The sequence below is a fragment of the Dioscorea cayenensis genome, chromosome 21 (assembly GCF_009730915.1).
Source record: "Dioscorea cayenensis subsp. rotundata cultivar TDr96_F1 chromosome 21, TDr96_F1_v2_PseudoChromosome.rev07_lg8_w22 25.fasta, whole genome shotgun sequence".
NCBI classification, from domain to species: domain Eukaryota; kingdom Viridiplantae; phylum Streptophyta; class Magnoliopsida; order Dioscoreales; family Dioscoreaceae; genus Dioscorea; species Dioscorea cayenensis.
In genome coordinates, this window is record NC_052491.1 from 758,470 (window position 1) to 771,169 (window position 12,700).

General features: G+C 33.9%; 2 protein-coding genes across 2 annotated transcripts; both read right to left on the bottom strand.

Moving 5' to 3' along the window:
- Nucleotides 1-6,600: 6,600 nt before the first annotated feature.
- LOC120252573 lies at nt 6,601-8,676 on the bottom strand. Its single transcript, XM_039260753.1, has 3 exons — nt 7,722-8,676; nt 7,077-7,164; nt 6,601-6,977 (listed from the first exon to the last, which is right to left on the bottom strand). The coding sequence occupies exons 1-3, from the start codon at nt 8,562-8,564 to the stop codon at nt 6,646-6,648; spliced, it is 1,263 nt and encodes a 420-aa protein (XP_039116687.1). The 5' UTR covers nt 8,565-8,676; the 3' UTR covers nt 6,601-6,645.
- Nucleotides 8,677-8,845: 169 nt separating this feature from the next.
- On the bottom strand, nt 8,846-11,175 carry LOC120252587 (probable disease resistance protein At5g63020). Its single transcript, XM_039260771.1, has 3 exons — nt 10,948-11,175; nt 8,985-10,157; nt 8,846-8,887 (listed from the first exon to the last, which is right to left on the bottom strand). Exons 1-3 carry the CDS (start codon nt 11,173-11,175, stop codon nt 8,846-8,848), a joined length of 1,443 nt encoding a protein of 480 aa, XP_039116705.1.
- Between the last annotated feature and the right edge of the window lie 1,525 nt (nt 11,176-12,700).

Here is a 12,700-nt window from a genome sequence, read left to right on the forward strand (position 1 = left end):
TAAAACCCTTTTTTTTACAACATAGCTTCAAGAAATAGAAGTAAACTAACGAAGAATGAACAAGTTAAACACAACATATGGTAAAATAAAAATGAATTATCAATAGTTTATTTCTGTTATAGTATCTATGATATATCTATAGTTATCTATAGGTATGCTTATCTATAGTTACAATTAAGCACCTTATTATTTCCTAGACATTTGGCATTCATTGATGTGTTTGTTAACTCGAGCCATTCTCTTTTGATGTGTAACACCTTCAATTTTCTTTCTCTAATCATCATATCATATATATATATGGCCTCCCATCCTATGTATAATGTGTAAAGTTTTGGAGTGATATTATGGGAACTCACAACTCTGAGGATGCCTTGGTCTGATATGAACCCAATGCAGGTGGTCGATGTTGTTGGCTTCTAGGATCGCTGTCTAGGGATTACAAAAGAGGTTGATCCTTTCGTGGCCAAAATAATTTGGTAGTGCTCGTAAAAGCACACTATATATTAATAATGATATGAACTGTTCATACATAAAACCTAAGTTTTCTTTTATATTTTTATATATGATAGGTATTGTAGAATTGTGGTAAATTTGTTTTGTTCTCAACCTTTGCTTTTTGTGACACAAACATGTAGAGATCCAAACGTGCAGCCTGCCTTTATGGATCTCGCAATAGCTCTCAATTCTTTACAACGGCTTGTTCAAGATGCACAAAACCCACCTTTAGCACAAGAAATATCAGTAAACACCACACCTTGAACATACCAAATGCTAAATAAGCAATAAGAGTATCCATCTGTTATTAATTTTTGTAGTGATTAGTAGTGCCCTTAAATCAGGAGATGTGAAGTGAAATGCTTGTTTAGTTTAGCTTTGGGGCAAGAACAAAAAGTATGCCCACCTGGCCTTTGTCCACGTTTTCTATGCAGGAATGCTCTTTATGTCTATACAGTATATACTGGTACTCGCAAGTCTGAAGACCTTGCAGTGGCTTGTAAATGGAGCTTCTTAGGGTGTTTTCTTTGCTTTGCGCCAATTGAAAACCAGGTACATTATATAGATGAAATTGGGAGTGGTGTTGGGTTGATTGTAATTAAGTCGTGTAAATAATAGTGATGGTACTTTGAGCTATCGAAGAATGTGGTCTCGGGAATCTTTAAGAACTAGATTCCATTTCTTGATTGAATGAATGACGAATGAATGAATAAATGAATGGAAGAAATGAAAAGTGAATGATATTGTTATATAGATGCCTGCAATACTGTTGCTGGAATTATATCTATATACAATGGCGGACCAAGGAATTTAGTTTAGCCTGGGCTTAAATAAAATTCAATGTTTTCATATTTGTCACCTTTTAATTTTCCGGCATTCATAGCCCAACCATGGTCTCTCCTCAGTCCAACCACGACCAATGGCAGGTAAGAGGATTGAAGTCAAGTATTATTATTGTGAGGGATGTTTTGAATAATTTCTTATTAAAACTTAAAATTTTAGTAATTTTTAAATAAGAAAAAAATTTTATTACTAAAATCTTTTATATTTGTCATGCCACATTATCAATTTAATTTTTTCTTAATTATTAAAAAATTATAAATTTTAGAACATTGTTTTTTTTTTTTTTTTTAAATTTCCACAATTTTTTGAATTAAAAAACTTGTTTTTAATTACTAAATTAATAAAAACTTAACATTGCAAACTCTTGAATTTGAACCTTGGTGGGCTCCTATCATCCAACTCCCACAAACCACTCAAGCACATGCCCATTACATATTAATTAGCTACAGACAAAATATTATTAAACATTAATATTCATATAAAAAATCTTAAGCTTAACTTTTATCAGGCACAATTCTTCTAAGGTTTTTCGGCTGGCCAGCCCATGTGGGTCTGCCCCTGTCTATATATGAAGTAATGAATCTTCTTGCTGTGTTATTTGATTTGTGAATATTATCATCTCACAATGGTTTCTATTGAACTCCATGCAAACTTATGCACTGTTTTCATTGTAGTGTTTTAACTAAATAAATCATTCTTTAATGATTGGACACCAAGTCATGGATTCTGTTTGAGAAAAACTATTCAATGTGTGCTTATCCATCTGATGAGCAACTCAATCATATAATTATAAAATTGATGATTATGACATCATTTTTCAGCTGTCCAAATTTCATCTTATCGGATGGTGGATGATCTTCTTCTGATTGCTTGTTCACTCAAAAAAAATTATGCTTTGGCAAACTTCTATCTTGTTCTCTATTATGATTTCTCCTTGAGAATTTGCTAACGCTCTTTAGGGGTATTGCGAAATCAAAGCTGTGGACCCCGCCAACCTGGTCCCTACACCTTTCATTTGTCTCCTAAAAAAAAAAAAAAATAAATAAAACTTAGTTAAGTGCTAACCTTGTTTACCTTACCCCTAATCCTTTCTTCTTCTTCTTGTCACCATGCTGGGAATCTTTCTAGAGAGAAGAATTCCCGGAGGAATTCCCGGAAGCCATCTTGTCATGGCCCCCTCCTTGGCCGAATATTTTCACCCCCATGGTCATCTCCCTTCTTCATTCCTCCATCTCTCTTCTTTCTCTCCACTCTCCCACTTGTTTACTCCTTGGAAGTTGAAGAAGAAGGCCATCCATCACCGGAGTTCGAGTCTCCACCGGTGGTCTTGGCATCCGAAGGTGAGGAGAAGAAGAGCAAGTAGCCGCCGGCGTCCTCCAAAGGCAAGGTAGGCTCTCTCCTCCTCTTGTTGATGGTGGTTGTCTTGTTGCTTATGTTTGCATGGGTTGTTGTTTAAAATTTTTGGTGCTTATCCTTGCATGAAAAACCTCACCTTATGCATGTTGAAACCCACCCTTGTGCCCCTTGAGTATCTTTAGTTCTTGGTCTCCATGTTACATAAAGTTTTATTCATGGAACCATCTATATGTTTATACCATTTTGCTTGAAACCCAAGCCAAAAACCCAAGTTTTTGCATGCCTAATGAATGTTTAGTTTTTGTAGTTTTTGGCATGTGTGTTGGACCTTATATATTTTTTTGCACCCTTGTGATTATATATATATATATACATGCATGCATGCATGCATTGATCTACTACTTGTGCTAGGAGATTTATTTCCATCCTTGTTTCTCTCACCTATTGTCCTTGTTCCTCTTAATCATTCTATGTTCCCTTCCCACATCATTGTTATTACCACTAGTATTAGTTTTTATGTTAGATCTACTTGTAGATACTTTCATATTGTTGTTGTTTTTAATGGGGTATTTTTTTAGACTAGCTTAGCATGAACTTTGGTGCTTTGAACTCTTCCAAATATTCATGTATATTTGGTTGGTTTTTCCCTTGGATTTTAGGACCACCTTGAGCATCATCTTGGATCTCTTTTGAATTTAGGATCACCAAGTAAGTAATCCCTTAAACTCTTGTATTTAAATTTTGTGGTTTTGATTTATTTTCATGTAAAATTCTGAAATTTTAATTGCATTTATTCTTTAAAAATTATTGTGAGAATGCCATCTATTTATGTCTTGTGTTTTTAGAGGAAGAGAAGTTTCTATACTTAGTTGGAACCATAGTGCTTTTATTTGCCAAAACTTATACATGTTATTTCCTTGTTACTTCCAAATATTTGGCAAAGTAATTATCCTTTTTGTAATCTTGTTTATTCCCAATAACAAAAACTTAAGATTTATTAAGTGCTTGAATCCTTGGTCCACCTAACATCAACTTGAATTACCTATATATTATTTGGTTATACATTTATCCCTTAAATATCCACTTGCCTTTATGTCCTAGCCTATCTCCTTCCTAAAATTTTTAGCATCCTTGTTTTAGTCAATATTTCCCTTGAAATTATTTTTCTAGTTATCTTGGAATTAGGTGGATCATTTTCCTTCAATTGATGAGATACATTAGACCTTGAATTTTTTTACAAATTTTTAGTATTTTTATTGTATTAATAATCATGCATTTCATCCTTGAGTTTGGTTGGATAATTATTTATTGGTTTCACTATTATTTATACTTGTGGTATTTTTATTTTTGTCGGTAAATCTTTTATTTTTCTTAAATTTTTAGGAAAATATTTGTGAAATGTTGTTATTATTTCTCCAAAATGAGAACCATGCTTAGGCTTGGAAAAGTGAGTATTTTCTTTTACATTATTTATTTATCTACTTTATTTTATTAGATGAATTTTTTTGGAAAAATACTTGTGTATATTCGTATTCTTGGCTTGAAATGTATCTAAATTTTTTTGGTCTCCAAATGAACAATATGCAACCCCATGCGTTGGGGGTTAAACCCTGACCTTGTCGACAAGTAATTTTTGGAAAAATGAGACTACAGTTTCGCACAGTGTCCGTTCAGTGAAATAATCAACGGCCACCGTTATTCGGGTCTCGGGTCACAGGGTAAATAAATGATTTCGATTATTTCGGCTCGAGTGCATCATCGAGGGTAAACAAATGACCTTTGGCACTTTCGGTGAATTTGGAGACATACTTTGGATATTGTATTTATTGTTTAACTTTTTGATTTTTGTTTACACTATTTTTTGTGCTATTGCATGTGTGTGCAAATTTTCGGACTCGAACTTTTTGCTTTCGGTTTGTTTTGGATTACTTATCGGGCTAGTGAGCTCATGGATTTACTTTTAAATCCTTTTTCGGATCGGGAGCGATGAGACCCAGGGATCTTAGAAGGCTTCCAGTAGATGTCTTCTTTGGGATTTATGTCTTTGCATCAGTTGTATTATTGGTTAAGAACCTCCTTGTAGGTCATGCTGTATTTTTATTTACCTTGTATTTGAGTTTGGTTGTAAACCTTAAGTTGTACTCTTATTTGTTATTCTGTCAGTTTATTTCTACTCCTAGTCTGTGTTAGGTTTTGAGGCCTTGCAGGTTCACTGGGCCCCGCACGTGGGTCGGTGCCGTTTGTCGGCCACTGTGTTCGGGCGTGACAAAAGCTTTGATTGATCATCAGGTTGTTGGATCTTCCAAGAGGTTGATGATCCGGTTCGTATTATCCTCAGGTTGTCGAACACTCTTGCTATCCTCAAGGAAGGAAGCTCCATGCACTTCATTTCCATTGCCGAGCTAGCAACACATTTGCCAACACCTGCAGAAATAATAAAATAAAATAGGAAAATATATCATAAGACCCTCATTAGAAATATGTGTTATGAATATCTAGGAAAAAATAATTCAACCCTAAATAAACAAAACAACACAAAATTATGACGCAAATATCACCTTATCATAAACTGTTGTAACAAAAGACTCGATGCTTCTTCACAATAGGTTCTTGCTATCACCTTGAATATATTAGGAAACTCCACACATCTTAATCTCTCAATGAAAACTCTTGGTGCCAAAGTATCCCTTTCCATATATAGCTTTACCAGCAACAACACATCTACCAATTGACACTTGCTTCACCTGCCAAAACAAGGACACAGAGAGAGGGGGAAAAATAGAAGCAAAAACACAAATCACAACAGTAGCACCAAATACAAAGTCAGGTCTAAAAGCCAGTCATTTTAGGCCATTCTGCATATTAACAAAACCAAGGTTTTCAAAGTTAGACAAAGTCCACATGTAAACCTGAGCAATATATAAGTGAAAATAACAAATAAACAACATTTTACATATACATGCTTCCAAATAAATCCAACATGCGAACAAAGCACAACTTACATGAAAATATAGTTTGAATGAAAGATACAACCCAACGACTATGTCTTCAATTGCTCAACTTTCAAGCCAGACTTAACATAGAAAATACATAAGATAATAATGGTAAACAAATCTTAAACTTGGAAACCAAATAATAATATGTCTTCACACCGGCATAAATAAGAATCCAATCAAAATGTTCAGATTTGAGAAGAAAAATCAGAAATGACATGAGCAATCCAGAGCATAAAAGCACAATAAATTTGGTACTTCTGAGAAGCTTGAAATTAAAGACTTGTCAAAAGGATGGCATGATTTCTCAATGTTATAAGTTGCACATTGAATTTGAAAAGAAAAATAGCTTCTTCTCCAAATAATCTTACTTGATTTGAGCATGAGATGATCTCTAACTTGTGTAGACAAAAACAGAGAAAACTCACAGACCTTTCATTCACTTCAATTAATCGTGGATGAATTAGCGTACTGCAAAGATAAGGATATTCAGCAAATTGATCATTCTTAAAAAGTTAATATTCAGCTAATCTGGTGCACGAACCAACCATCGCCAGTGCCGCCTTCTCCTCATCCTTCTCCCCTCATCCACCACTACCACCTCCACCCTCTTTCTTCTTCTTATCACCGCCACTGCCTTTCTCCTGTTGGAGAAGACGAAGAGGATCAGTATCAAAACAGATACTGAACTTTGTTCACCGTTTGATGAAATGCCAGGAAAGAGAGAAAGAAAAACAGAGACACAAACACAGTGGACTTTTCAAAGATTTCCCAATGACCAACCAGCTTCCTCTCTGGCCATTCATATATATATATAATAAGTCAAAAAGAAACCCAACATAAAGACATGCATGTTCTCATTGGCCTAACAAGCATTGGCCAGCACATAAAACCATAGATATGTTCTCCACTAACTTATTAATATAATAATAAAATACTCAAAACGAGAACACTTAAGTCAAAAGGTTAAGCTTCTTCTCAGACCCCGAATCTGGCTACCATGCTCACCCTCATTCTCCCTATCATCCTCGTTTGCAGCCAACGCACGACCCATTCTCACACCGTCTTCAATCAACATCAACATCTCCTTCTGCTCATCGCCTCCGCCTCCAACACCACCATCTTTCTTGTCCCCAGCGCCGGCATCATACTTCTTCGCCGGCATGATCTCAACACTATTATTGAGCTTCTCCTTCAACACCTCCAGCAAGTTCTTCACGTCCATCGTCCCCTTCACCATCACCAGATCCGTCGAAGCATCAAACGATTCAAACCACACTCTCTCCACCCCTGCAAGGTTATTCCAATAAATCCTCTTCCTCCCCAAGACCATTCCGGTCATTTCAAAATTCCAAAAATTCAATTTTAACAAACCCATGATTTATTTACCTTCAATCATCACTATCGTTTTTAGAATTCTCCCTTCGCATAGCTCGGAGTGTAACCCAATCTTCAGCACCACCGTTGACGCCGTCACCTAAGTAAATTCCAAATAAATAAATAAAACTTAAATTAATTTTTCCTTTTTAGAAGGGTGTGTGAAATTGACTGTTTACCTTTCATATCATCAGATTTCTTGGCATCGCCTCCGCAGTTAATAGTTTTAATTACAAACTTGTACATATACTTCCATGCATCAAACATTATACATGCGTTTAATAATAATAATAATAATAATAATAATAATAATAATAATAATAATAATCCATTTCTTGGTGTTATAACGGGTGCATATTGATAAATTATATGTACTAACTTTCAAACTGAAAGAGGTATGCATATGCCAGATTAGCAGATTCCCCTTCCAAATAGAGATTTTGTAGAGGTATCCAGATATAATTGATGTCAAAAATATTTACAAGAACTCAGCATGAATAAATTCTATAATTATAAAATTTAAATAATAGAAAATTGTATTAATAACTTGAACAATAAAAGTAAGAATGTGAACTGGGTTTAACATTCATGATTCCACAGTACATGTGAAGATGTTAGAAACAAATGTAAAGAGTAAAAGAAAAGCATTAAACTTACCCTCCAAAAATAGTCTCGCTGGTAAGTTGGGGGGCTCTTTGCCTCGCACTCCAAGTTCTCCCGCCATTCTCTATCACAATGAGTCCTTATTTGATGGTTGATAAAACCAAGCTCGAACGAATCTTTCTGAAGATTAAGACATTCCGTCACTGAAAGATGTGAAAGCCGAGGGAAATCCAACGTAAAATTGCTTATGCGCATCAATTTTGGTAGCTTTGCCAATTCTAAACATTCCAGGTGAGGGAACACAGGGAGTTTAGAGACTTGTTGGATTTCTCTCTCTTCTTCGACGTTAAACAATGTTTCTATCTCTGTACAACTTTGTATATGTAAATGGATAAGGCATGGGAGATGCAGGACCCAATCAACACTTGCCAATTTACATTTATATATAAATAACCTCTTCAACATTCGAAAAAATTCTTGAGGCAATACATTTTCCCAACTAATATTCTGCAGTTGTTTGACATCATAGATTGTGAGGTTATTAAGATGAGTCTCCCTTCCATTCATCACAAGCTTCGTAATCTGTGGGCATGATCTAATTTCTAGTTCCTTTAAGAATCCATCATCTTTGCAGCTTAAAATATCAAATGAAAGAGAGTCCAAGTTATCCATATTGGCTAAACAAAGCCAAGCTGTTGGTAAACATGAGAGTTGTTGGAGAACCTCGTTTGATACTACACGCATTCCTATTCCTTTGATGTTGTTGTGTTTCTTCAATTTCTTTAACTCTTCCAGGTCTACCCACCCTGATGGAAATACGTCAATGACCTTCAAATTCTGTAATTTTGACATGAGACCATCTTCTACCTTGCCAAGCCCTTTCAAATTTCTGCACATCAGATATTGCAATTTTTTCAATTTTACCAACTCCTGTGGAAGTGATGAGATCTTTGTGCCTGAAATATTTAGGTATTCTAAATTAACCAAACATTTGATGGCGCCCTTTGGAAGCTTTTGGATACCAGTGCATGAAATATCCAAATATGTCAAATTTGGCATCTGTTTAAAAATTCTTTTAGAAATTTTTTTCAAATAATAATTATTTTTCATCATTAAACACTTCAAATCAAAACATTTATGATTCAAACTTCGCGAAAACCCCCTGCCGCCACTTATAATCACTCGATCTGCAAATCTCCAATTCTTTGCATTACTTGATCCTATTTCAACTTCGAACCAATTATAGCATTTTACTATCCATTTATTCATGTTCCTCCCGCAGTCTGATGCTATCCACACTGCCATCTCATAAATTACATCATGTAAGCTCACAAAATCATCATCAGAAGAATACAATAAACATGATTCCTCTAGCTTCTTAAAGATAAGCCTTGCTTTGCCATAAGCTTGTTGTAAATTGACAAAATCACCGATCAGGCCTAAACCCATCCATAATTTTAACAAATCATCTTTAGATAACCATCGCAGAATGGAAGCACACAAGAAACACTCCTGAATATTTCTAGGTAGATTATCATAACTGAATTTCAAAATCGGAAGTAATGATTCCTGCACACCTTGAACTACTTCAGTACCTGAATTCTTTAGTGAGCTCAAAATATCTTCCCACTCTTGGACAGTATTTTTGTTAGACATGGCCTTACCGACCACTTGCAGAGCAAGTGGCAAACCACCACACTTGTTCATCACTTGCCTTGCTATTTTCTTGAACTTTTCATCTGAATCAAAAACTAGTAGATTAACGTTGTGCCAGAAAAGAGCCCATGCTTCATCTGGTTCCAAGCAATCCACTTTAATCTTTTTGCTCACTCTCATTTGGGCACACACATTTTCTGATCGAGTAGTCAAAATTACTTTATATTTGTATGGTTTGGTGGAATCATTATCGTCCCTATAAGGATTGATAATTCCAAGACCAACAAGGTCTACTGGCTCCCATATATTATCCAAGAGCAATACAATGTTCTTAGTTTTCAGGGCATTGAAGATGTCTTGTTGACCAGCAGAAGGGGGCAAATGCAAATTTTTAGCAATCTCTTTCTGAAGTTCTTCCAACCGAGTATTTTGTGAAGCTTCGATAAATAGTACATGATCAAATCCCATGTCTGCATCATCTAACAATCGTTGGTTGATTTTTTTCAATAGTGTGGTCTTGCCTATACCCCCCATGCCCCATATGCCAATTATATCGTTTGTTTCCTCTGCCAGGTAACTGCAAGCAACATTAAGGTTGGAGAAGATTTTTTCCCCCACTATTTTAGATGATTCATGGACTGGTTTAGGAGGCGATTGTTCTATAAATGAGACTTTTGATTGTTCTCCTTTCAACCGATTTATTTCATCTAATAAATTGATTGCTCTCCTGCTAATGCTATACCTTGAAATACAATTCAGACAACAAGGGCCTGTAACACAACTTTTGCTATATTCATCCACCAATTGTGTTATCATCTCATCTGCTTCTCCAACCTGTTTAAAATCAATTCAGATGTTTTGAAACCTATACACATTGACATTGCTTATTATACCAAATTGAAAACACAAACCAAGACATAAAAATCTATCAGATAATTATGAGAAAAAAAATCATCCTGATTTAGCAGCCAAAAAAATAATGTTAGACTATATTATTATTATTTTTTTGTGTTTTCAAAACAATTCAATACCACGCTTACATAAAACATTCATTTTCTCCCATAGAGAATGTTTTATATATGTTGATTTTTTTAAAAATTATTCTTTATGTGGCAATTAATTGTGTAAATTAGCCAATTTAAAGTTTTGAAAAGGTGGATAAACCACTTCAATTAAGAAAAAACAAGGTACTCCAATTTAAAGTTCATTATTTTTATTTTTTATTTTTTATTTTTTTATTTTTTCCCATGGGAGTGGATTAGTCAAAATATTAGTCCACGTCAATGTAATAAAAATAATATTCTTCACAAAAATTATTATTTAATAAAAACTGTGTGTAGCGGTTGGCATCTCAAAATCAATCAACCTGGTGAATGCACAGCCACATCTAAATTATAATGCGTATACAAAAAATAACTACTAAAAATCAATCATATATTAAATTGTAAACTGAGTAAACATTATGATAAAAATGATATTATATAATCATCATATCGAATATTTCAAAATTTAGAAATAAAATTTGGATAAAATGGCCAAATAAAAGTATTAAAAAGCGCATTTAAACAAAGAGAGTAAAAAATTAAATAAGAAAGGAAAACTCACGGATGGAATTTAGCTTTACCTTATGAACCCGGCGTTGAAGTTCATTAGTGGGTTGTTTTCCTCTGTGTTGAGGGAGATTAAGCTCTCTCTCAATATCATCCTTCTTGGCTCTTAGATCTGTCATGGCACTTTCTAATCTAACAAGTTTCTCTTTGGTGCAAAACACATAGCTCATGTCCTCACGTACAACTGGACTCTGGAAGCAAGCACAGCAAGGTGCAAAACATAGCTTCACCAGATCCAACATGACCTGTCGCTGATTTTTGTTTTTTTCTTTGGAAATACTCTAACCAAGCACTAGACGATGTCTTGAGAAAATGAAGATGGAGTGGTGCAAACCATTTAATATTTAAGCAACAACAACCCCTCCTCTGGCTATATTTAATATACATATAAATTGATTATTATTGTTCATCATCTCTATGCAAAATATATAATATTATATCTCTATCAGTAAAATATTTTTTTATAAAATTGATTTATTAGCAATGATGAAAATTAGCTAATTGGTCGGCCAATTTATAGCCAATGGTATTACATAAAAGTGCAAAAGTTCATGTATTATACAATTGGATACAGTACGGTTCATCAATATTGTTTATTGAGTAATGGTGTGGGTCCTACATAAGAAAAATAGTAGTTTCACATTTCCCGTGGTGTAAAACAAAAATTTTTTTAAGAGGTTTGTATGCCATTATAATTGGTGTATTTTTTACTTGTCTATCATTTTAACAATCTGGGCACTTGTCTCCTATTTGTTAAAAAAAAAACTGATCTTACTAACATATATTATGATTAGTGGATAATTAATATTGTTTCAGCATTTTAACATGCAAATTTCTTTTTTAATTGCTAATAAATTGGAAGATTGTCCTCATTTTTTTTTTTAAAGAAATCGTCATCAAATTGATAAATGTTTATTTCATAAAATAAGTCAATCATTCATAACAAATTAAATCAGAGAGGTTAGCTTCCATTTTATAAGGATTCCTCTTTTGATGAGAACAAAGAACAAGATGGATGTGGAAACATACATTTTTAATTATTCATATACATGTCTTGTGCATTTGTAATTGCTCATAGCTTTACCTTACAAACGTAATGATGAAGCTTATCAGTGGGTTGTTTTCCTCTGTGGGAGATTAAGCTCTCTTTCTATACCATGTTTCTTGGCCATGAGATCTTTCATGCCCTTTCTAATCTATCAAGTTTCTCTTTGGAGCAAAACACATAGCTTCATTGGATCAAACATGTCACTGGGTTTTCTTTGCAGAGACTCTAATTAAACACAAGATGATGCTATGAGTTAATGAAAAAGATGGGGTAGCGCAGACCATTTAATTTAAATTGGATTAGAAGATTAGAAGATTAGAAGATTGGTATCAAATTGGTGATTTTTATTTCATTAAGTTGTTCAATCATTCACAACAAATTAAATTGGATTGGTTAGCTTTCATTATCCATGGATTCTTGTTTTGATCGGCAGAAAGACATGTAGCATTATAAATCCCTTTTGAATTTTTTCTAATTAAATATAATTTATACGAACAAAATAGTTTGTAAAATTCAATTTTATGCTTTTGAGAAACAAATATAAACAAATTTTTATTTCATTTATTTTTAAAATTTCATACTCAATAATGTTTGAATCCATACTACATAATATGCATTATTAAAATATACATGGGTCATATTATACATTTATTACCAAATAATTGATCACAGTCTCATCTAACAAACTTTCAGTGCAAATAGTCAATGTTGTAATACAA